The sequence below is a fragment of the Mustelus asterias genome, unplaced genomic scaffold, assembly GCF_964213995.1.
Source record: "Mustelus asterias unplaced genomic scaffold, sMusAst1.hap1.1 HAP1_SCAFFOLD_1180, whole genome shotgun sequence".
Taxonomy (NCBI): domain Eukaryota; kingdom Metazoa; phylum Chordata; class Chondrichthyes; order Carcharhiniformes; family Triakidae; genus Mustelus; species Mustelus asterias.
In genome coordinates, this window is record NW_027591125.1 from 2794 (window position 1) to 27500 (window position 24707).

Here is a 24707-nt window from a genome sequence, read left to right on the forward strand (position 1 = left end):
AGAGAATGTCCGGGGTGCGTGGGGGTCCTTGATTATGCCGGCTGCTTTTCCCGAGGCAGCAGGAAGTGTAGACGGAGTCAATGGATGGGAGGCTGGTTTGTGTGATGGATTGGGCTACATTCACGACCTTTTGTAGTTCCTTGCAGTCTTGGACAGAGCAGGTGCCCATACCAAGCTGTGATACATCCAGAAAGAATGCTTTCTATGGTGTGGAAACTGGAAGCAGGAGGAGGCCATTCGGCCCTCGAGCCTGCTCCACCATTCATTATGATCATGGCTGATCATCGAATTCAATATCCCGATCCCCCTTCCCCCCCATATCCCTCGATCCCTTTCGCCCCAAGAGCGAAATCTAATTCCTTCTTGAAATCACACAACGTTTTGGCCTCAACTACTTTCTGTGGGAGTGAATTCCACACATTCACCACCCTCTGGGTGAAGAAATTTCTCCTCACCTCAGTCCTAAAAGGTTTACCCCTTATCCTCAAACTCTGACCCCCTCGTTCTGGACTCCCCCCACCATCGGGAACATTCTTTCTGACCTAACTCTGTCAGAATTTTATAAGTTTCTATGAGATGAAGTTTAAAGTCTATTTATTAGTGTCACAAGTAGGTTTACATTAACACTGCAATGAAGTTACTGTGAAAATCCCCTAGTCACCACACTCTGGTACCTGTTCGGGTTACACTGAGGGACAATTTAGCACGGCCAATCCACCCTAACCAGCACGTCTTTCAGACTGTGGGAGGAAACCGGAGCACCCGGAGGAAACCCACGCAGACACGGGGAGGACATGCAGACTCCGCACAGACAGTGACCCGAGCCGGGAATTGAACCCGGGTCCCTGGAGCTGTGAGGCAGCAGCGCTAACCCACTGTGCTACCGTGCCGCCTCCCACTCTTCTAAACTCCAGTGAATATAATCCTCACCGACTCAGTCTCTCCTCATATGACAGACCTGCCATCCCAGGAATCAGCCTGGTAAACCTTCGCTGCGCTCCCTCTATAGCAAGGACATCCTTCCTCAGATAAGGAGACCAAAACTACTCACAATACTCCAGGTGTGGCCTCACCAACGCCCTGTACAATTAAGGTAAAGAATGGCCACCCAGGTACCCTCTTCTGCAGAGAGAGGAGACAAGTGTGAGGGTGCAAGTCACAGCTCCCTGCGGACAGTCAGATTTTCAGATGGTTCAGTTAAGACAACTTAAGACTTCCCCTCTTCAAGAGAGAGACTGAACGGCTAAATAATCCGCTCATATCAATTTCCTGCACAAAGCCCCTGAGGGAACGAATTTCCTTTCCTGAAAGCGAATCCACCTTAACATGGAACACAGCTGGATCAGAAATAAGAAGTTGTTTGTGTGCCAGGGAACAGGATTGACTGGGACAGCTACAGTTGGACACAAAGTAAAGCTCCCTCTACACTGTCCCCCATCAAACACTCCCAGGACAGGTACAGCACGGGGTCAGATACAGAGTAAAGCTCCCTCTACACTGTCCCCCATCAAACACTCCCAGGACAGGTACAGCACGGGGTTAGATACAGAGTAAAGCTCCCTCTACACTGTCCTCCATCAAACACTCCCAGGACAGGTACAGCACGGGGCTAGATATAGAGTAAAGCTCCTTCTACACTGTCCCCATCAAACACTCCCAGGACAGGGACAGCACGGGGTTAGATACAGAGTAAAGCTCCTTTTACACTGTCTCCCATCAAACACTCCCAGGACAGGTACAGCACGGGGTTAGATACAGAGTAAAGCTCCCTCTACACTGTCTCCCATCAAACACTCCCAGGACAGGTACAGCACGGGATTAGATACAGAGTAAAGCTCCTTCTACACTGTCTCCCATCAAACACTCCCAGGACAGGTACAGCACGGGGTTAGATACAGAGTAAAGCTCCCTCTACACTGTCCTCCATCAAACACTCCCAGGACAGGTACAGCACGGGGCTAGATATAGAGTAAAGCTCCTTCTACACTGTCCCCATCAAACACTCCCAGGACAGGTACAGCACAGGATTAGATACAGAGTAAAGCTCCCTCTACACTGTCCCCCATTAAACACTCCCAGGACAGGTACAGCACAGGATTAGATACAGAGTAAAGCTCCCTCTACACTGTCCCCCATCAAACACTCCCAGGACAGGTACAGCACAGGATTAGATACAGAGTAAAGCTCCCTCTACACTGTCCCCATCAAACACTCCCAGGACAGGTACAGCACGGGGTTAGATACAGAGTAAAGCTCCCTCTACACTGTCCCCCATCAAACACTCCCAAGACAGGTACAGCACAGGGTTAGATACACAGTAAAGCTCCCTCGACACTGTCCCCCATCAAACACTCCCAGGACAGGTACAGCATGGCGTTAGATACAGAGTAAAGCTCCCTCTACACTGTCCCCCATCAAACACTCCCAGGACAGGTACAGCACAGGATTAGATACAGAGTAAAGCTCCCTCTACACTGTCCCCATCAAACACTCCCAGGACAGGTACAGCATGGGGTTAGATACAGAGTAAAGCTCCCTCTACACTGTCCCCCATCAAACACTCCCAGGACAGGTACAGCACAGGATTAGATACAGAGTAAAGCTCCCTCTACACTGTCCTCCATCAAACACTCCCAGGACAGGTACAGCACGGGGCTAGATACAGAGTAAAGCTCCCTCTACACTGTCCCCCATCAAACACTCCCAGGACAGGTACAGCACGGGGTTAGATACAGAGTAAAGCTCCCTCTACACTGTCCTCCATCAAACACTCCCAGGACAGGTACAGCACGGGGCTAGATACAGAGTAAAGCTCCCTCTACACTGTCCCCCATCAAACACTCCCAGGACAGGTACAGCACGGGGTTAGATACAGAGTAAAGCTCCCTCTACACTGTCCCCCCATCAAACACTCCCAGGACAGGTACCGCACGGGGTTAGATACAGAGTAAAGCTCCCTCTACACTGTCCCCATCAAACACTCCCAGGACAGGTACAGCATGGGGTTAGATACAGAGTAAAGCTCCCTCTACACTGTCCCCATCAAACACTCCCAGGACAGGGACAGCACGGGGTTAGATACAGAGTAAAGCTCCCTCTACACTGTCCCCATCAAACACTCCCAGGACAGGTACAGCATGGGGTCAGATACAGAGTAAAGCTCCCTCTACACTGTCCCCCATCAAACACTCCCAGGACAGGTACAGCACAGGGTTAGATACAGAGTAAAGCTCCCTCTACACTGTCCCCCATCAAACACTCCCAGGACAGGTACAGCACGGGGTTAGATACAGAGTAAAGCTCCCTCTACACTGTCCTCCATCAAACACTCCCAGGACAGGTACAGCACGGGGCTAGATACAGAGTAAAGCTCCCTCTACACTGTCCCCCATCAAACACTCCCAGGACAGGTACAGCACGGGGTTAGATACAGAGTAAAGCTCCCTCTACACTGTCCCCCCATCAAACACTCCCAGGACAGGTACAGCACGGGGTTAGATACAGAGTAAAGCTCCCTCTACACTGTCCCCTGGTGACGATATCTGTTGCCGCTTTGCCTCACTCTGTGTTGGGGGAGGGTGGGTTCAGTGTGGGGCTGGTTTGCGCGATGGACTGGGCTACATTCACGACCTTTTGGAGTTTCTTGCGGTCTTAGGCAAAGCAGGTGTCACACATGTCAGTCCCACCTGATTGGGAGCGCTGGAATTTTGGGGAAAAGGATGTGAGTGACCTTGAGATGATCCGTTGGGAACTTAGCAGAATGGTACAGGGAAAAGATGAGGAAAGCTGTGATACAACCAGAAAGAATGCTTTCTCTGGTGCATCTGTAGACGGTGAGTGTCGTAGCTGACATGCCAAATTTCCTTAGTCGTCTGAGAAAGTAGAGGCGTTGGTGGGGCTTTCTTAACTATAGTGTCAGCATGGGGGGGACCAGGACAGGTTGTTGGTGATCTGGACACCTAAAAATGTGAAGCTCGTGACCCTTTCTACTTTGTCCCCATTGATGAAGACAGGGGCATGTTCTCCTCTATGCTTCCTGAAGTCAGTGACAATCTCATAAATAAAAGCAAATTACTGCAGATGCTGGAATCTGAAACCAAAAGAGAAAATGCTGGAAAATCTCAGCGGGTCTGGCAGCATCTGTAAGGGGATAAAAGAGCTCACGTTTCAAGTCCAGACGACCCTTTGTCAAATCTGGCACGGACCTATCCCTGAACTCTGACCCTGAGACAGGTCTGTCCCTGAACTCTGACCCTGAGGCGGGCCTGTCCCTGAACTCTGACCCTGAGACGGGCCTGTCCCTGAACCCTGACCCTGAGACGAGCCTGTCCCTGAACCCTGACCCGGGTCTGTCCCTGAACTCTGACCCTGAGACAGGTCTGTCCCTGAACCCTGACCCGAGCCTGTCCCTGACCCGGGTCTGTCCCTGAACTCTGACCCTGAGACGGGCCTGTCCATGAACTCTGACCCTGAGGTGGGCCTGTCCCTGAACTCTGACCCTGAGACGGGCCTGTCCCTGAACCCTGACCCTGAGACGAGACTGTCCCTGAACCCTGACCCAGGTCTGTCCCTGAACTCTGACCCTGAGACGGGCCTGTCCATGAACTCTGACCCTGAGATGGGCCTGTCCCTGTACTCTAATCCTGAGACGGGCCTGTCCATGAACTCTGACCCTGAGACGGACCTGTCCCTGAACTCTGACCCTGAGACGCGTCTGACCCTAAACTCTGACCCCGAGAGGGGCTTGTCCCTGAATTCTGACCCTGAGAGGAGCCCATTCCTGAACCCTGACCCTGCGACGGGCCTGTCCCTGAACTCTGACCCTCAGACAGGCCTGTTCCTGAACTCTGACCCTCAGACGGGCCTGTTCCTGAACTCTGACCCTCAGACGGGCCTGTTCCTGAACTCTGACCCTGTCACAGGCCTGAATTCGGAGCCCAGTCGCGCTCTTGCTTTGTGTTCTGGTAAACCCTGCCTTCCTGTTTGATGTCAGCACTGCCGCCCTTCCCCCTGCCGCTTCCCCTCCCTCTCCAGCACCTCGACAGAAGCACATTCAGCCCTCCCTCCCCTCCCCCAACAGGACGGGGCCTGGCCATGACACAATATTTATATATAGACGATCATCCGCCTTCTCGTGGTGTGACACACAGAGAGAGGGGGGATGGAGAGGCAGGCCAACTCTCTCAGCGAGCAGATAAAGGGCTGATTCACTCGGAATAGGCCCGGGTTTGAGTTCAAACACAAACAGGAACTGACTCACGCTGACTGTCTCTCAGTAACAGGCCCCGCTATCAATATAAACTCCCAACCTGCCAGAGCAACTCACAGGAACAGAGGGTGGTACAGTGGATTAGCGCTGCTGCCTCACAGTGCCAGGGACCCGGGTTCGATTCCCGGCTCGAGTCACTGTCTGTGTGGAGTTTGCACCTTCTCCCCGTGTCTGCGTGGGTTTCCTTCGGGTGCTGCGGTTTCCTCCCACAGTCCAAAAGACGTGCAGGTTAGGTGGATTGGCTATGCTAAATTGCCTCTTAGTACCCAAAGATGTGCGGGTTAGGTGTATTGGCCATGCTAAATTGTCCCTTAGTGTCCAAAGATGTGCAGGTTAGGTGGATTGGCCATGCTAAATTGTCCCTTAGTGTCCAAAGATGTGCAGGTTAGGTGGATTGGCCGTGCTAAATTGCCCCTTAGTGTCCAAAGATGTGTAGGTTAGGTGGATTGGCCGTGCTAAATTGCCCCTTAGTGTCCAAAGATGTGCAGGTTAGGTGGATTGGCCGTGCTAAATTGCCCCTTAGTGTCCAAAGATGTGTAGGTTAGATGGATTGGCCATACTGAATTGTCCCTTAGTGTCCAAAGATGTGCAGGTTAGAACATAGAACATAGAACATAGAACATTACAGCGCAGAACAGGCCCTTCGGCCCACGATGTTGCACCGACCAGTTAAAAAAAAACTGTGACCCTCCAACCTAAACCAATTTCTTTTCGTCCATGAACCTATCTACGGATCTCTTAAACGCCCCCAAACTAGGCGCATTTACTACTGATGCTGGCAGGGCATTCCAATCCCTCACCACCCTCTGGGTAAAGAACCTACCCCTGACATCAGTTCTATAACTACCCCCCCTCAATTTAAAGCCATGCCCCCTCGTGCTGGATTTCTCCATCAGAGGAAAAAGGCTATCACTATCCACCCTATCTAAACCTCTAATCATCTTATATGTTTCAATAAGATCCCCTCTTAGCCGCCGCCTTTCCAGCGAAAACAATCCCAAATCCCTCAGCCTCTCCTCATAGGATCTCCCCTCCATACCAGGCAACATCCTGGTAAACCTCCTCTGCACCCTCTCCAAAGCCTCCACATCCTTCCTGTAATGTGGGGACCAGAACTGCACACAGTACTCCAAGTGCGGCCGCACCAGAGTTGTGTACAGTTGCAACATAACGCTACGACTCCTAAATTCAATCCCCCTACCAATAAACGCCAAGACACCATATGCCTTCTTAACAACCTTATCTACTTGATTCTCAACTTTCAGGGATCTATGCACACATACACCTAGATCCCTCTGCTCCTCCACACTATTCAAAGTCCTCCCGTTAGCCCTATACTCAACACATCTGTTATTCCTACCAAAGTGAATTACCTCACACTTCTCCGCATTAAACTCCATCCGCCACCTCTCGGCCCAACTTTGCAACCTGTCTAAGTCTTCCTGCAAACTACGACACCCTTCCTCACTGTCTACCACACCACCGACTTTGGTGTCATCAGCAAATTTGCTAATCCACCCAACTATACCCTCATCCAGATCATTAATAAATATTACAAACAGTAGTGGCCCCAAAACAGATCCCTGAGGTACACCACTTGTAACCGCACTCCATGATGAATATTTACTATCAACCACCACCCTCTGTTTCCTATCCGCTAGCCAATTCCTGATCCAATTTCCTAGATCACCCCCAATCCCATACATCTGCATTTTCTGCAGAAGCCTACCATGGTGAACCTTATCAAACGCCTTACTAAAATCCATATATACCACGTCCACTGCCTTGCCCCCATCCACCTCCTTGGTCACTTTCTCAAAAAACTCAATAAGGTTAGTAAGGCACGACCTACCTGCCACAAAACCATGCTGACTATCACCTATCAATTCATTACTCTCCAAATAACTATAAATCCTATCCCTTATAATTTTTTCCAACATCTTGCCGACAACAGAAGTGAGACTCACCGGTCTATAATTCCCGGGGAAGTCTCTGTTCCCCTTCTTAAACAATGGGACAACATTCGCTAACCTCCAATCTTCTGGTACTATACCAGAGGCCAACGACGACCTGAAGATCAGAGCCAGAGGCTCTGCAATCACTTCTCTTGCCTCCCAGAGAATCCTTGGATAAATCCCATCCGGACCAGGGGATTTATCTATTTTCAGACCCTCCAGAATATCCTGCACATCCTCCTTATCAACTGTAATACTGTCTATTCTACTCCCTTGCAATCCAGTGTCCTCCTCAGCTATATTCATGTCCCCTTGCGTGAACACCGAAGAGAAATATTGGTTCAATGCTTCACCAATCTCCTCCGGTTCCACACATAACTTCCCTCTGCCATCTATAACTGGCCCTAAACTTGCCCTAACCAACCTTCTGTTCTTGACATACCTATAGAACGCCTTAGGATTCTCTTTAACCCTATCCGCCAAAGTCTTCTCATGTCCCCTTTTAGCCCTTCTAAGCTCGCTCTTCAACTCCCTCTTAGCCAATCTAAAGCTTTCTAGTGCACTACCCGAGTGCTCACGTCTCATCCGAACATAAGCCTCCTTTTTCTTTTTAACCAACAAAGAAACTTTTTTGGTGCACCACGGTTCCCTAGCCCTACCAATTCCTCCTTGCCTGACAGGGACATACCTATCACAGACTCGCAGTAGCTGCTCCTTGAAAAAACTCCACATGTCGGACGTTCCCAGTCCCTGTAATCTCCTAGTCCAACCTATGTTTCCTAATTCTCTCCTAATAGCCTCATAATTACCCTTCCCCCAGCTAAAACCACTGGCCCGAGGTTCATGCCTATCCCTTTCCATCACTAAGGTGAACGTAACCGAATTGTGGTCACTATCACCAAAATGCACACCAACTTCCAAGTCTAGCACCTGGTCTGGCTCATTTCCCAGCACCAGATCCAATATAGCCTCACCTCTAGTTGGCCTGTCTACATACTGAGTCAAAAAACCTTCCTGCACGCTTTGAACAAAAACTGACCCCTCTAACGAGCTAGAGCTATAACAATTCCAGTCAATATTAGTCAAGTTAAAATCCCCCATAACAATTGCCCTATTACTTTCACTCCTAAGCAGGATTGACTCCGCAATCCTTTCCTCAACCTCTCTAGAACTTTTAGGAGGTCTATAAAAGACTCCCATTTGGATTGGCCATGCGAAATTGCCCCTTAGTGTCAGGGGATTAGCCGGGTTAGTCAATTCCTGACTTGGGATAAAACGTGGGCAGCACGGTAGCACAGTGGTTAGCACTGCTACCTCACAGCACCAGGGACCCGGGTTCGATTCCCGGCTCGGGTCACTGTCTGTGTGGAGTCTGCACGTTCTCCCCGTGTCTGCATGGGTTTTCTCCGGGTGCTCCGGTTTCCTCCCACAGTCTGAAAGACGTGCGGGTTAGGGTGGATTGGCCGTGCTAAATTCTCCCTCAGTGTACCCGAACAGGCGCTGGACTGTGGCGACCAGGGGATTTTCACAGTCACTTCACTGCAGTGTTAATGTAAGCCGACTTGTAACTAATAAATAAACTTTAAACTTTGAAAACTCACCAAACTTAACACAAGGAAGTTCCAAAACCCCGGAGAGTACCTGGGGACTGGGGTAGCAGAGGAAGGGGCCGAATGGCCTCTCTGTCTCTCTCTGTCTCCCTCGGTCTCACTGTCTCTCACTCTCTGTCTCTCTCTCTGTTTCTGTCTCTCTCTCTGTCTCTGTCTCTCTCTCTGTCTCTCTCTCTGTCTCTGTCTCTCTTGGCGATGAGGAGAGATTGGATAAACTCAGTTTGTTCTCACTGGAGCGACGGAGGTTGAGGGGGTGACCTGATAGAGGTTTACAAGATTATGAGGGGCACGGACAGAGTGGATAGTCAGATGCTCTTTCCCCAGGGTGGAAGAGTCAAGTACTCGGGGACATAGGTTTAAGGTGCGTGGGGAAAAGTTTAGAGGAGATGTGTGAGGTAAGTTTTTTTACACAGAGGGTGGTGAATGTCTGGAACGCGCTGCCCGGGGAGGGGGTGGGAGCGGGTACGATAGCGGCATTTAAGGGGCAACAAGACGGATACATGAATAGGATGGGAATGGGAGGATACGGGCTCTGTAAGAGCGTACGGTTTTAGTTTAGGCAGCATCATGATCGGCACAGGCTTGGAGGGGCTGAAGGGCCTGTTCCTGTGCTGTACTGTTCTCCCCATGTCTGCGTGGGTTTCCTCCGGGTGCTCCGGTTTCCTCCCACAGCCCGAAAGATGTGTTGGTTAGGTGGATCAGCCGTGCTAGATTCTCCCTCAGTGTAACCCGAACAGGCACCGGAGATTTTCACAGTAACTTCATTGCAGTGTTAATGTAAGCCGACTTGTGACATTAATAAATAAATAATTCTCAGGGCGGTGTGTAATCTCTCTCTCTCTCTCTCTCTCTCTCACTGTGTCTCAGGGCAGTGTGTAATCTCTCTCTGTGTCTCAGGGCGGTGTGTAATCTCTCTCTCTCTCTCTCTCACTGTGTCTCAGGGCAGTGTGTAATCTCTCTCTGTGTCTCAGGGTAGTGGGTAATCTCTCTCTGTGTCTCAGGGCAGTGTGTAATCTCTCTCTGTGTCTCAGGGTAGTGGGTAATCTCTCTCTGTGTCTCAGGGCAGTGTGTAATCTCTCTCCGTACCTCAGGGCAGTGTGTAGTCTCTCTCTGTGTCTCAGGTAAGTGTGTAATCTCTCTCTGTACCTCAGGGCAGTGTGTAATCTCTCTCTGTGTGTCTCAGGGCAGTGTGTAATCTCTCTCTCTGTGTCTCAGGGCAGTGTGTAATCTCTCTCTGTGTGTCTCAGGGCAGTGTGTAATCTCTCTGTGACTCCGGGCAGTGTGTAATCTCTCTCTGTGTCTCAGGGCAGTGTGTAATCTCTCTGTGTGTCTCAGGGCAGTGTGTAATCTCTCTCTGTGTCTCAGGGCAGTGTGTAATCTCTCTCTGTGTCTCAGGGCAGTGTGTAATCTCTCTCTCTGTGTCTCAGGGCAGTGTGTAATCTCTCTCTGTGTCTCAGGTCAGTGTGTAATCTCTCTCTCTGTGTCTCAGGGCAGTGTGTAATCTCTCTGTGTCTCAGGGCAGTGTGTAATCTCTCTCTCTGTGTCTCAGGGCAGTGTGTAATCTCTCTGTGTCTCAGGGCAGTGTGTAATCTCTCTCGTGTCTCAGGGCAGTGTGTAATCTCTCTCTGTGTCTCAGGGCAGTGTGTAATCACTCTCTGTACCTCAGGGCAGTGTGTAATCTCGCTCTGTGTGTCTCAGGGCAGTGTGTAAACTCTCTGTGTCTCAGGGCAGTGTGCAATCTCTCACTGTGTCTCAGGGCAGTGTGTAATCTCTCTCTGTGTCTCAGGGCAGTGTGTAAACTCTCTGTGTCTCAGGGCAGTGTGTAATCTCTCACTGTGTCTCAGGGCAGTGTGTAATCTCTCTCTGTGTGTCTCAGGACGGTGTGTAATCTCTCTCTGTGTCTCAGGGCAGTGTGTAATCTCTCTCTGTACCTCAGGACAGTGTGTAATCTCTCTCTATGTGTCACAGGGCAGTGTGTAATCTCTCTCTGTGTCTCAGGGCAGTGTGTAATCTCTCTCTGTGTCTCAGGGCAGTGTGTAATCTCTCTCTGTGTCTCAGGGCAGTGTGTAATCTCTCACTGTGTCTCAGGGCAGTGTGTAATCTCTCTCTGTGTCTCAGGGCAGTGTGTAATCTCTCTCTGTGTCTCAGCGCAGTGTGTAATCTCTCACTGTGTCTCAGGGCAGTGTGTAATCTCTCTCTGTACCTCAGAACAGTGTGTAATCTCTCTCTCTGTGAGTCTCAGGGCAGTGTGTAATCTCTCTCTGTGTCTCAGGGCAGTGTGTAATCTCTCTCTGTGTGTCTCAGGGCAGTGTGTAATCTCTCTCTGTGTCTCAGGGCAGTGTGTAATCTCTCTCTGTGTCTCAGGGCAGTGTGTAATCTCTCTCTGTGTGTCTCAGGGCAGTGTGTAATCTCTCTCTGTGTCTCAGGGCAGTGTGTAATCTCTCTCTTTGTCTCAGGGCAGTGTGTAATCTCTCTCTCTGTGTCTCAGGGCAGTGTGTAATCTCTCTCTGTGTCTCAGGGCAGTGTGTAATCTCTCTCTGTGCCTCAGGGCAGTGTGTAATCTCTCTCTGTGTCTCAGGGCAGTGTGTAATCTCTCTGTGTCTCAGGGCGGTGTGTAATCTCTCTCTCTGTGTCTCAGGGCAGTGTGTAACCTCTCTCTGTGTCTCAGGACGGTGTGTAATCTCTCTGTGTCTCAGGGCGGTGTGTAATCTCTCTGTGTCTCAGGGCGGTGTGTAATGTCTCTGTCTCAGGGCAGTGTGTAATCTCTGTGTGTCTCAGGGCACTGTGTAATCTCTCTGTGTCTCAGGTCAGTGTGTAATCTCTCTCTCTGTGTCTCAGGGCAGTGTGTAATCTCTCTCGTGTCTCAGGGCAGTGTGTAATCTCTCACTGTGTCTCAGGGCAGTGTGTAATCTCTCTCTGTGTCTCAGGTCAGTGTGTAATCTCTCACTGTGTCTCAGGGCAGTGTGTAATCTCTCTCTGTGTCTCAGGGCAGTGTGTAATCTCTCTCTGTACCTCAGGGCAGTGTGTAATCTCTCTCTGTGTCTCAGGTCAGTGTGTAATCTCTCACTGTGTCTCAGGGCAGTGTGTAATCTCTCTCTGTGTCTCAGGGCAGTGTGTAATCTCTCTCTGTACCTCAGGGCAGTGCGTAATCTCTCTCTGTGTCTCAGGGCAGTGTGTAATCTCTCTCTGTGTCTTAGTGCAGTGTGTAATCTCTCACTGTGTCTCAGGGCAGTGTGTAATCTCTCCGTGTGTCTCAGGGCAGTGTGTAATCTCTCTCTGTGTCTCAGGGCAGTGTGTAATCTCTCACTGTGTATCAGGGCAGTGTGTAATCTCTCTCTGTGTCTCAGGGCAGTGTGTAATCTCTCTCTGTACCTCAGGGCAGTGTGTAATCTCGCTCTGTGTGTCTCAGGGCAGTGTGTAAACTCTCTGTGTCTCAGGGCAGTGTGCAATCTCTCACTGTGTCTCAGGGCAGTGTGTAATCTCTCTCTGTGTCTCAGGGCAGTGTGTAAACTCTCTGTGTCTCAGGGCAGTGTGTAATCTCTCACTGTGTCTCAGGGCAGTGTGTAATCTCTCTCTGTGTGTCTCAGGACGGTGTGTAATCTCTCTCTGTGTCTCAGGGCAGTGTGTAATCTCTCTCTGTGTCTCAGGGCAGTGTGTAATCTCTCTCTGTACCTCAGGACAGTGTGTAATCTCTCTCTATGTGTCACAGGGCAGTGTGTAATCTCTCTCTGTGTCTCAGGGCAGTGTGTAATCTCTCTCTGTGTGTCTCAGGGCAGTGTGTAATCTCTCTCGGTGTCTCAGGGCAGTGTGTAATCTCTCTGTGTCTCAGGGCAGTGTGTAATCTCTCTCTGTGTCTCAGGGCAGTGTGGAATCTCTCTCTGTACCTCAGGGCAGTGTGTAATCTCTCACTGTGTCTCAGGGCAGTGTGTAATCTCTCTCTGTACCTCAGGGCAGTGTGTAATCTCTCTCTGTGTCTCAGGGCACTGTGTAATCTCTCTGTGTGTCTCAGGGCAGTGTGTAATCTCTCTCTCTCTGTCTCAGGGCAGTGTGTAATCTCTCTCTGTGCCTCAGGGCGGTGTGTAATCTCTCTCTCTGTGTCTCAGGGCAGTGTGTAATCTCTCTCTGTGTCTCAGGACGGTGTGTAATCTCTCTGTGTCTCAGGGCGGTGTGTAATCTCTCTGTCTCTGTCTCAGGGCAGTGTGTAATCTCTCTCTGTGTGTCTCAGGGCAGTGTGTAATCTCTCTCTGTGTGTCTCAGGGCAGTGTGTAATCTCTCTCTGTGTGTCTCAGGGCAGCGTGTAATCTCTCTGTGTGTCTCAGGGCAGTGTGTAATCTCTCTGTGTCTCAGGGCGGTGTGTAATCTCTCTGTGTCTCAGGGCGGTGTGTAATCTCTCTGTCTCTGTCTCAGGGCAGTGTGTAATCTCTCTCTGTGTGTCTCAGGGCAGTGTGTAATCTCTCTCTGTGTGTCTCAGGGCAGTGTGTAATCTCTCTGTGTGTCTCAGGGCAGTGTGTAATCTCTCTCTGTGTCTCAGGGCAGTGTGTAATCTCTCTGTGTGTCTCAGGGCAGTGTGTAATCTCTCTCTGTGTCTCAGGGCAGTGTGTAATCTCTCTCTGTGTCTCAGGGCAGAGTGTAATCTCTCTCTGTGTCTCAGGGCAGTGTGTAATCTCTCTCTGTGTCTCAGGGCAGTGTGTAATCTCTCTCTGTGTCTCAGGGCAGTGTGTAATCTCTCTCTGTGTCTCAGGGCAGTGTGTAATCTCTCTGTGTGTCTCAGGGCAGTGTGTAATCTCTCTCTGTGTCTCAGGGCAGTGTGTAATCTCTCTGTGTCTCAGGGCGGTGTGTAATCTCGCTGTGTCTCAGGGCAGTGTGTAATCTCTCTGTGTGTCTCAGGTCAGTGTGTAATCTCTCTGTGTGTCTCAGGGCAGTGTGTAATCTCTCTCTGTGTCTCAGGGCAGTGTGTAATCTCTCTGTGTCTCAGGGCGGTGTGTAATCTCTCTGTGTCTCAGGGCGGTGTGTAATCTCTCTGTCTCTGTCGCATGGCAGTGTGTAATCTCTCTCTGTGTCTCAGGGCAGTGTGTAATCTCTGTGTGTCTCAGGGCGGGGTGTAATGTCTCTCTCCCTCGCTCTGTCTCAGGGCGGTGTGTAATCTCTCTCTCTCTCTCTCCGTGTCTCAGGGCAGTGTGAAATCTCTCTCTCTGTGCCTCAGGGCAGTGTGTAATCTCTCTCTGTGTCTCAGGGCAGTGTGTAATCTCTCTCTCTGTCTCAGGGCAGTGTGTAATCTCTCTGTGTGTCTCAGGGCAGTGTGTAATCTCTCTGTGTGTCTCAGGGCAGTGTGTAATCTCTCTCTGTGTCTCAGGGCAGTGTGTAATCTCTCTCTGTGTCTCGGGGCAGTGTGTAATCTCTCTTTGTGTCTCAGGGCAGTGTGTAATCTCTCTGTGTCTCAGGGCAGTGTGTAATCTCTCTGTGTCTCAGGGCAGTGTGTAATCTCTCTCTCTGTGTCTCAGGGCAGTGTGTAATCTCTCTCTGTGTCTCAGGACGGTGTGTAATCTCTCTGTGTCTCAGGGCGGTGTGTAATCTCTCTGTGTCTCAGGGCGGTGTGTAATCTCTCTGTCTCTGTCTCAGGGCAGTGTGTAATCTCTGTGTGTCTCAGGGCAGTGTGTAATCTCTCTGTGTCTCAGGTCAGTGTGTAATCTCTCTCTGTCTCAGGGCAGTGTGTAATCTCTCTCTGTGTCTCAGGGCAGTGTGTAATCTCTCTGTGTGTCTCAGGGCAGTGTGTAATCTCTCTGTGTCTCAGGGCAGTGTGTAATCTCTCTGTGTGTCTCAGGGCAGTGTGTAATCTCTCTCTGTCTCTGTCTCAGGGCAGTGTGTAATCTCTCCGTGTGTCTCAGGGCAGTGTGTAATCTCTCTCTGTGTCTCAGGGCAGTGTGTAATCTCTCTGTGTCTCAGGGCGGTGTGTAATCTCTCTGTGTCTCAGGGCAGTGTGTAATCTCTCTCTGTGTCTCAGGGCAGTGTGTAATCTCTCAGTCTCTGTCTCAGGGCAGTGTGTAATCTCTGTGTGTCTCAGGGCTGTGTGTAATCTCTCTCTGTGTCTCAGGGCAGTGTGTAATCTCTCTGTGTCTCAGGGCGGTGTGTAATCTCTCTCTCCGTGTCTCAGGGCGGTGTGTAATCTCTCTGTGTCTCAGGGCGGTGTGTAATCTCTCTGTGTCTCAGGGCGGTGTGTAATCTCTCTGTGTCTCAGGGCAGTGTGTAATCTCTCAGTCTCTGCCTCAGGGCAGTGTGTAATCTCTCTGTGTGTCTCAGGGCAGTGTGTAATCTCTCTCTGTGTCTCAGGGCGGTGTGTAATCTCTCCCTGTGTCTCAGGGCGGTGTGTAATCTCTCCCTGTGTCTCAGGGCGGTGTGTAATCTCTCTCTCTCTCTCTCTGTCTCAGGGCAGTGTGTAATCTCTCCCTGTGTCTCAGGGCGGTGTGTAATCTCTCTCTCTCTCTGTCTCAGGGCAGTGTGTAATCTCTGTGTGTCTCAGGGCAGTGTGTAATCTCTCTCTCTGTGTCTCAGGGCAGTGTGTAATCTCTCTGTGTGTCTCAGGGCAGTGTGTAATCTCTCTCTCTGTGTCTCAGGGCGGTGTGTAATCTCTCTCTCTGTGTCTCAGGGCGGTGTGTAATCTCTCTCTGTGTCTCAGGGCAGTGTGTAATCTCTCCCTGTGTCTCAGGGCGGTGTGTAATCTCTCTCTCTCTCTCTGTGTCTCAGGGCAGTGTGTAATCTCTGTGTGTCTCAGGGCGGTGTGTAATCTCTCTCTCTCTCTGTGTCTCAGGGCGGTGTGTAATCTCGCTCTCTCTCTGTGTCTCAGGGCAGTGTGTAATCTCTCTGTGTCTCAGGGCAGTGTGTAATCTCTCTGTGTCTCAGGGCAGTGTGTAATCTCTCTCTCTGTCTCTGTCTCAGGGCAGTGTGTAATCTCTCTCTCTGTGTCTCAGGGCAGTGTGTAATCTCTCTCTGTCTCAGGGCAGTGTGTAATCTCTCTCTCTCTGTGTCTCAGGGCAGTGTGTAATCTCTCTCTCTCTCTGTGTCTCAGGGCAGTGTGTAATCTCTCTCTCTCTCTCTCTCTCTGTGTCTCAGGGCAGTGTGTAATCTCTCTGTGTCTCAGGGCAGTGTGTAATCTCTCTCTGCATCTCAGGGCAGTGTGTAATCTCTTTCTGTCTCTGTCTCAGGGCAGTGTGTAATCTCTCTCTCTGTGTCTCAGGGCAGTGTGTAATCTCTCTCTCTGCATCTCAGGGCAGTGTGTAATATCTCTCTGTCTCTGTCTCAGGGCAGTGTGTAATCTCTCTCTCTGTGTCTCAGGGCAGTGTGTAATCTCTCTGTCTGTGTCTCAGGGCAGTGTGTAATCTCTCTCTGTGTCTCAGGGCAGTGTGTAATCTCTCTCTGTCTCAGGGCAGTGTGTAATCTCTCTCTCTGTGTCTCAGGGCAGTGTGTAATCTCTCTCTCTCTGTGTCTCAGGGCAGTGTGTAATCTCTCTCTCTCTCTGTGTCTCAGGGCAGTGTGTAATCTCTCTCTCTCTCTCTCTCTCTCTGTGTCTCAGGGCAGTGTGTAATCTCTCTCTATGTGTCTCAGGGCAGTGTGTAATCTCTCTGTGTGTCTCAGGGCAGTGTGTAATCTCTCTCTCTCTCTGTGTCTCAGGGCAGTGTGTAATCTCTCTCTCTGTGTCTCAGGGCAGTGTGTAATCTCTGTGTGTCTCAGGGCAGTGTGTAATCTCTCTCTGTGTCTTAGGGCAGTGTGTAATCTCTCTCTGTGTGTCTCAGGGCAGTGTGTAATCTCTCTGTGTGTCTCAGGGCAGTGTGTAATCTCTCTGTGTCTCAGGGCAGTGTGTAATCTCTCTCTGTGTGTCTCAGGGCAGTGTGTAATCTCTCTCTGTGTCTCAGGGCGGTGTGTAATCTCTCTCTGTGTCTCAGGGCAGTGTGTAATCTCTCTCTGTGTCTCAGGGCAGTGTGTAATCTCTCTGTGTGTCTCAGGGCAGTGTGTAATCTCTCTCTGTGTCTCAGGGCAGTGTGTAATCTCTCTGTGTGTCTCAGGGCAGTGTGTAATCTCTCTGTGTGTCTCAGGGCAGTGTGTAATCTCTCTCTGTGTCTCAGGGCAGTGTGTAATCTCTCTGTGTGTCTCAGGGCAGTGTGTAATCTCTCTCTGTGTCTCGGGGCAGTGTGTAATCTCTCTCTGTCTCTCTCTGAGGGCAGTGTGTAATCTCTTTGTGTGTCTCAGGGCGGTTTGTAATCTCTCTGTGTGTCTCACGGCGGTTTGTAATCTCTCTGTGTGTCTCAGGGCAGTGTGTAATCTCTCTCTGTGTCTCAGGGCAGTGTGTAATCTCTCTGTGTCCCTGGGCGGTGTGTAATCTGTCTCTCCGTGTCTCAGGGCAGTGTGTAATATCTCTCTGTGTCTCAGAGCAGTGTATAATCTCTCTGTGTCTCAGGACGGTGTGTAATCTCTCTGTGTCTCAGGGCGGTGTGTAATCTCTCTGTGTCTCAGGGCGGTGTGTAATCTCTCAGTCTCTGTCTCAGGGCAGTGTGTAATCTCTCTCTGTGTCTCAGGGCAGTGTGTAATCTCTCTCTGTGTCTCAGGGCAGTGTGTAATCTCTCTCTGTGTCTCAGGGCAGTGTGTAATCTCTCTCTGTGTCTCAGGGCAGTGTGTAATCTCTCCCTGTGTCTCAGGTCAGCGTGGAATCTCTCTGTGTGTCTCAGGGCAGTGTGTAATCTCTCTGTGTCTCAGGGCAGTGTGTAATCTCTGTGTCTCAGGGCAGTGTGTAATCTCTCTCTGTGTGTCTCAGGGCAGTGTGTAATCTCTCTGTGTCTCAGGGCAGTGTGTAATCTCTCTGTGTGTCTCAGGGCAGTGTGTAATCTCTCTGTGTCTCAGGGCAGTGTGTAATCTCTCTGTGTGTCTCAGGGCAGTGTGTAATCTCTCTCTGTGTCTCAGGGCAGTGTGTAATCTCTCTCTGTGTCTCAGGGCAGTGTGTAATCTCTCCCTGTGTCTCAGGGCAGCGTGGAATCTCTCTGTGTGTCTCAGGGCAGTGTGTAATCTCTCTCTCTGTGTCTCAGGGCAGTGTGTAATCTCTCTCTCTGTGTCTCAGGGCAGTGGGTAATCTCTCTCTGCATCTCAGGGCAGTGTGTAATCTCTCTCTGTGTCTCAGGTCAGTGTGTAATCTCTCTCTGCGTCCTAGGGCAGTGTGTAATCTCTCTCTCTGTCTCTGTCTCAGGGCAGTGTGTAATCTCTCCCTCTGTCTCAGGACAGTGTGTAATCTGTCTCTGTGTTTCAGGGCAGTCTGTAATCTCTCCCTGTGTCTCAGGTCAGCGTGGAATCTCTCTGTGTGTCTCAGGGCAGTGTGTAATCTCTCTGTGTGTCTCAGGGCAGTGTGTAATCTCTCTCTGTGTTTCAGGGCAGTCTGCAATCTCTCCCCGTGTCTCAGGTCAGCGTGGAATCTCTCTGTGTGTCTCAGGGCAGTGTGTAATATCTCTGTGTGTCTCAGGGCAGTGTGTAATCTCTCTCTGTGTCTCAGGTCAGCGTGGAATCTCTCTGTGTGTCTCAGGGCAGTCTGTAATCTCTCCCCGTGTCTCAGGTCAGCGTGGAATCTCTCTGTGTGTCTCAGGGCAGTGTGTAATATCTCTGTGTGTCTCAGGGCAGTGTGTAATCTCTCTCTGTGTCTCAGGTCAGCGTGGAATCTCTCTGTGTGTCTCAGGGCAGTGTGTAATCTCTCTCTGCATCTCAGGTCAGTGTGTAATCTCTCCCTGTGTCTCAGTTCAGTGTGTAATCTCTCCCTCTGTCTCAGGACAGTGTGTAATCTCTCTCTGTGTTTCAGGGCAGTCTGTAATCTCACTCTGTGTCTCAGGGCAGTGTGTAAACTCTCTGTGTCTCAGGGCAGTGTGTAATCTCTCTCTGTGTCTCAGGGCAGTGTGTAATCTCTCTGTGTGTCTCAGGGCAGTGTGTAATCTCTCTCTCTGTGTCTCAGGGCAGTGTGTAATCTCTCTCTGTGTCTCAGGGCACTGTGTAATCTCTCTCTCTCTCTGTTTCTCAGGGCAGTGTGTAATCTCTGCGTGTCTCAGGGCGGTGTGTAATCTCTCTCTCTCTCTCTCTCCGTGTCGCAGGGCAGTGTGTAATCTCTCTCTCTCTCTGTCTCAGGTCAGTGTATAATCTCTCTCTGTGTCTCAGGGCAGTGTGTAATCTCTCTCCCTGTCTCAGGTCAGTGTGTAATCTCTCTCTCTGTCTCTGTCTCAGGGCAGTGTGTAATCTCTCTCTCTCTCTCTCTGTCTCAGGGCAGTGTGTAATCTCTCTCTGTGTTTCAGGGCAGTCTGTAATCTCACTCTGTGTCTCAGGGCAGTGTGTAAACTCTCTGTGTCTCGGGGCAGTGTGTAATCTCTCTCTGTGTCTCAGGGCAGTGTGTAATCTCTCTCTGTGTCTCAGGGCAGTGTGTAATCTCTCACTGTGTTTCAGGGCAGTCTGTAATCTCTCTCTGTGTTTCAGGGCAGTCTGTAATCTCTCTCTGTGTTTCAGGGCAGTCTGTAATCTCACTCTGTGTCTCAGGGCAGTGTGTAAACTCTCTGTGTCTCGGGGCAGTGTGTAATCTCTCTGTGTGTCTCAGGGCAGTGTGTAATCTCTCTCTCTGTGTCTCAGGGCAGTGTGTAATCTCTGTGTGTCTCAGGGCGGTGTGTAATCTCTCTCTCCCTCGCTCTGTCTCAGGGCGGTGTGTAATCTCTCTCTCTCTCTCTCCGTGTCTCAGGGCAGTGTGTAATCTCTCTCTGTCTCTGTCTCAGGTCAGTGTATAATCTCTCTCTGTGTCTCAGGGCAGTGTGTAATCTCTCTCCCTGTCTCAGGTCAGTGTGTCATCTCTCAGTGTGTCTCAGGGCAGTGTGTAATCTCTCTCTGTGTCTCAGGGCAGTGTGTAATCTCTCTCTGTGTCTCAGGGCAGTGTGTAATCTCTCTGTGTGTCTCAGGGCAGTGTGTAATCTCTCTCTGTGTCTCAGGGCAGTGTGTAATCTCTCTCTGTGTCTCAGGGCAGTGTGTAATCTCTCTGTGTGTCTCAGGGCGGTGTGTAATCTCTCTGTGTCTCAGGGCAGTGTGTAATCTCCCTCTGTCTCAGGGCGGTGTGTAATCTCTCTCTCTGTCTCAGGGCAGTGTGTAATCTCTCTCTGTGTCTCAGGGCAGTGTGTAATCTCCCTGTGTCTCAGGGCAGTGTGTAATCTCCCTGTGTCTCAGGGCAGTGTGTAATCTCTGTGTGTCTCAGGGCAGTGTATAATCTCTCTGTGCCTCAGGGCAGTGTGTAATCTCTCTGTGTCTCTGTCTCAGGGAAGTGTGTAATCTCTCTTTGTGTCTCAGGGCAGTGTGTAATCTCTGTGTGTCTCAGGGCAGTGTGTAATCTCTCTCTGTGTCTCAGGGCAGTGTGTAATCTCTCTGTGTCTCAGGGCAGTGTGTAATCTCTCTCTGCATCTCAGGGCAGTGTGTAATCTCTTTCTGTCTCTGTCTCAGGGCAGTGTGTAATCTCTCTCTCTGTGTCTCAGGGCAGTGTGTAATCTCTTTCTGTCTCTGTCTCAGGGCAGTGTGTAATCTCTCTCTCTGCATCTCAGGGCAGTGTGTAATATCTCTCTGTCTCTGTCTCAGGGCAGTGTGTAATCTCTCTCTCTGTGTCTCAGGGCAGTGTGTAATCTCTCTGTCTGTGTCTCAGGGCAGTGTGTAATCTCTCTCTGTGTCTCAGGGCAGTGTGTAATCTCTCTCTGTCTCAGGGCAGTGTGTAATCTCTCTCTCTGTGTCTCAGGGCAGTGTGTAATCTCTCTCTCTCTGTGTCTCAGGGCAGTGTGTAATCTCTCTCTCTCTCTGTGTCTCAGGGCAGTGTGTAATCTCTCTCTCTCTCTCTCTCTCTCTGTGTCTCAGGGCAGTGTGTAATCTCTCTCTATGTGTCTCAGGGCAGTGTGTAATCTCTCTGTGTGTCTCAGGGCAGTGTGTAATCTCTCTCTCTCTCTGTGTCTCAGGGCAGTGTGTAATCTCTCTCTCTGTGTCTCAGGGCAGTGTGTAATCTCTGTGTGTCTCAGGGCAGTGTGTAATCTCTCTCTGTGTCTTAGGGCAGTGTGTAATCTCTCTCTGTGTGTCTCAGGGCAGTGTGTAATCTCTCTGTGTGTCTCAGGGCAGTGTGTAATCTCTCTGTGTCTCAGGGCAGTGTGTAATCTCTCTCTGTGTGTCTCAGGGCAGTGTGTAATCTCTCTCTGTGTCTCAGGGCGGTGTGTAATCTCTCTCTGTGTCTCAGGGCAGTGTGTAATCTCTCTCTGTGTCTCAGGGCAGTGTGTAATCTCTCTGTGTGTCTCAGGGCAGTGTGTAATCTCTCTCTGTGTCTCAGGGCAGTGTGTAATCTCTCTGTGTGTCTCAGGGCAGTGTGTAATCTCTCTGTGTGTCTCAGGGCAGTGTGTAATCTCTCTCTGTGTCTCAGGGCAGTGTGTAATCTCTCTCTCTGTGTGTCTCAGGGCAGTGTGTAATCTCTCTCTGTGTCTCAGGGCAGTGTATAATCTCTCTGTGTGTCTCCGGGCAGTGTGTAATCTCTCTCTGTGTCTCAGGGCAGTGTGTAATCTCTCTCTGTGTCTCAGGGCAGTGTGTAATCTCTCTGTGTGTCTCAGGGCGGTGTGTAATCTCTCTGTCTCTGTCTCAGGGCAGTGTGTAATCTCTCTGTGTCTCAGGGCGTGTGTAATCTCTCTGTGTGTCTCAGGGCAGTGTGTAATCTCTCTCTGTGTCTCAGGGCAGTGTGTAATCTCTCACTGTGTGTCTCAGGGCAGTGTGTAATCTCTCTGTGTGTCTCAGGGCAGTGTGTAATCTCTCTGTGTGTCTCAGGGCAGTGTGTAATCTCTCTCTCTGTGTGTCTCAGGGCAGTGTGTAATCTCTCTCTGTGTGTCTCAGGGCAGTGTGTAATCTCTCTCTGTGTGTCTCAGGGAAGTGTGTAATCTCTCTGTGTGTCTCAGGGCAGTGTGTAATCTCTCTGTGTGTCTCAGGGCAGTGTGTAATCTCTCTCTGTGTCTCAGGGCAGTGTGTAATCTCTCTCTCTGTGTGTCTCAGGGCAGTGTGTAATCTCTCTCTGTGTGTCTCAGGGCAGTGTGTAATCTATCTCTGTGTGTCTCAGGGCAGTGTGTAATCTCTCTCTGTGTGTCTCAGGGCAGTGTGTAATCTCTCTGTGTGTCTCAGGGCAGTGTGTAATCTCTCTCTGTGTCTCAGGGCAGTGTGTAATCTCTCTCTCTGTGTCTCAGGGCAGTGTGTAATCTCTCTCTGTCTCAGGGCAGTGTGTAATCTCTCTCTGTGTGTCTCAGGGCAGTGTGTAATCTCTCTCTGTGTGTCTCAGGGCAGTGTGTAATCTCTCTCTGTGTGTCTCAGGGCAGTGTGTAATCTCTCTGTGTGTCTCAGGGCAGTGTGTAATCTCTCCCTGTGTCTCAGGTCAGCGTGGAATCTCTCTGTGTGTCTCAGGGCAGTGTGTAATCTCTCTGTGTCTCAGGGCAGTGTGTAATCTCTGTGTCTCAGGGCAGTGTGTAATCTCTCTCTGTGTGTCTCAGGGCAGTGTGTAATCTCTCTGTGTCTCAGGGCAGTGTGTAATCTCTCTGTGTCTCAGGGCAGTGTGTAATCTCTCTGTGTGTCTCAGGGCAGTGTGTAATCTCTCTGTGTGTCTCAGGGCAGTGTGTAATCTCTCTGTGTCTCAGGGCAGTGTGTAATCTCTCTGTGTGTCTCAGGGCAGTGTGTAATCTCTCTCTGTGTGTCTCAGGGCAGTGTGTAATCTCTCTGTGTCTCAGGGCAGTGTGTAATCTCTCTGTGTCTCAGGGCAGTGTGTAATCTCTCTGTGTGTCTCAGGGCAGTGTGTAATCTCTCTCTGTGTCTCAGGGCAGTGTGTAATCTCTCTCTGTGTCTCAGGGCAGTGTGTAATCTCTCCCTGTGTCTCAGGGCAGCGTGGAATCTCTCTGTGTGTCTCAGGGCAGTGTGTAATCTCTCTCTCTGTGTCTCAGGGCAGTGTGTAATCTCTCTCTCTGTGTCTCAGGGCAGTGGGTAATCTCTCTCTGCATCTCAGGGCAGTGTGTAATCTCTCTCTGTGTCTCAGGTCAGTGTGTAATCTCTCTCTGCGTCCTAGGGCAGTGTGTAATCTCTCTCTCTGTCTCTGTCTCAGGGCAGTGTGTAATCTCTCCCTCTGTCTCAGGACAGCGTGGAATCTCTCTGTGTGTCTCAGGGCAGTCTGTAATCTCTCCCCGTGTCTCAGGTCAGCGTGGAATCTCTCTGTGTGTCTCAGGGCAGTGTGTAATATCTCTGTGTGTCTCAGGGCAGTGTGTAATCTCTCTCTGTGTCTCAGGTCAGCGTGGAATCTCTCTGTGTGTCTCAGGGCAGTGTGTAATCTCTCTCTGCATCTCAGGTCAGTGTGTAATCTCTCCCTGTGTCTCAGTTCAGTGTGTAATCTCTCCCTCTGTCTCAGGACAGTGTGTAATCTCTCTCTGTGTTTCAGGGCAGTCTGTAATCTCACTCTGTGTCTCAGGGCAGTGTGTAAACTCTCTGTGTCTCAGGGCAGTGTGTAATCTCTCTCTGTGTCTCAGGGCAGTGTGTAATCTCTCTGTGTGTCTCAGGGCAGTGTGTAATCTCTCTCTCTGTGTCTCAGGGCAGTGTGTAATCTCTCTCTGTGTCTCAGGGCACTGTGTAATCTCTCTCTCTCTCTGTCTCTCAGGGCAGTGTGTAATCTCTGCGTGTCTCAGGGCGGTGTGTAATCTCTCTCTCTCTCTCTCTCCGTGTCGCAGGGCAGTGTGTAATCTCTCTCTCTCTCTGTCTCAGGTCAGTGTATAATCTCTCTCTGTGTCTCAGGGCAGTGTGTAATCTCTCTCCCTGTCTCAGGTCAGTGTGTAATCTCTCTCTCTGTCTCTGTCTCAGGGCAGTGTGTAATCTCTCTCTCTCTCTCTCTGTCTCAGGGCAGTGTGTAATCTCTCTCTGTGTTTCAGGGCAGTCTGTAATCTCACTCTGTGTCTCAGGGCAGTGTGTAAACTCTCTGTGTCTCGGGGCAGTGTGTAATCTCTCTCTGTGTCTCAGGGCAGTGTGTAATCTCTCTCTGTGTCTCAGGGCAGTGTGTAATCTCTCACTGTGTTTCAGGGCAGTCTGTAATCTCTCTCTGTGTTTCAGGGCAGTCTGTAATCTCTCTCTGTGTTTCAGGGCAGTCTGTAATCTCACTCTGTGTCTCAGGGCAGTGTGTAAACTCTCTGTGTCTCGGGGCAGTGTGTAATCTCTCTGTGTGTCTCAGGGCAGTGTGTAATCTCTCTCTCTGTGTCTCAGGGCAGTGTGTAATCTCTGTGTGTCTCAGGGCGGTGTGTAATCTCTCTCTCCCTCGCTCTGTCTCAGGGCGGTGTGTAATCTCTCTCTCTCTCTCTCCGTGTCTCAGGGCAGTGTGTAATCTCTCTCTGTCTCTGTCTCAGGTCAGTGTATAATCTCTCTCTGTGTCTCAGGGCAGTGTGTAATCTCTCTCCCTGTCTCAGGTCAGTGTGTCATCTCTCAGTGTGTCTCAGGGCAGTGTGTAATCTCTCTCTGTGTCTCAGGGCAGTGTGTAATCTCTCTCTGTGTCTCAGGGCAGTGTGTAATCTCTCTGTGTGTCTCAGGGCAGTGTGTAATCTCTCTCTGTGTCTCAGGGCAGTGTGTAATCTCTCTCTGTGTCTCAGGGCAGTGTGTAATCTCTCTGTGTGTCTCAGGGCGGTGTGTAATCTCTCTGTGTCTCAGGGCAGTGTGTAATCTCCCTCTGTCTCAGGGCGGTGTGTAATCTCTCTCTCTGTCTCAGGGCAGTGTGTAATCTCTCTCTGTGTCTCAGGGCAGTGTGTAATCTCCCTGTGTCTCAGGGCAGTGTGTAATCTCCCTGTGTCT

General features: G+C 50.5%; 1 protein-coding gene across 1 annotated transcript in view; it reads left to right on the plus strand.

Moving 5' to 3' along the window:
- Nucleotides 1-4456: 4456 nt before the first annotated feature.
- The window catches only part of LOC144487984 (rho guanine nucleotide exchange factor 2-like), a 104071-nt gene continuing 83820 nt past the window's right edge, over nt 4457-24707 (plus strand). Inside the window, exon 1 of the mRNA XM_078206016.1 lies at nt 4457-4981. Coding sequence (XP_078062142.1) covers nt 4457-4981 — 525 coding nt within the window. The remainder of the gene's footprint in view (nt 4982-24707) is intronic.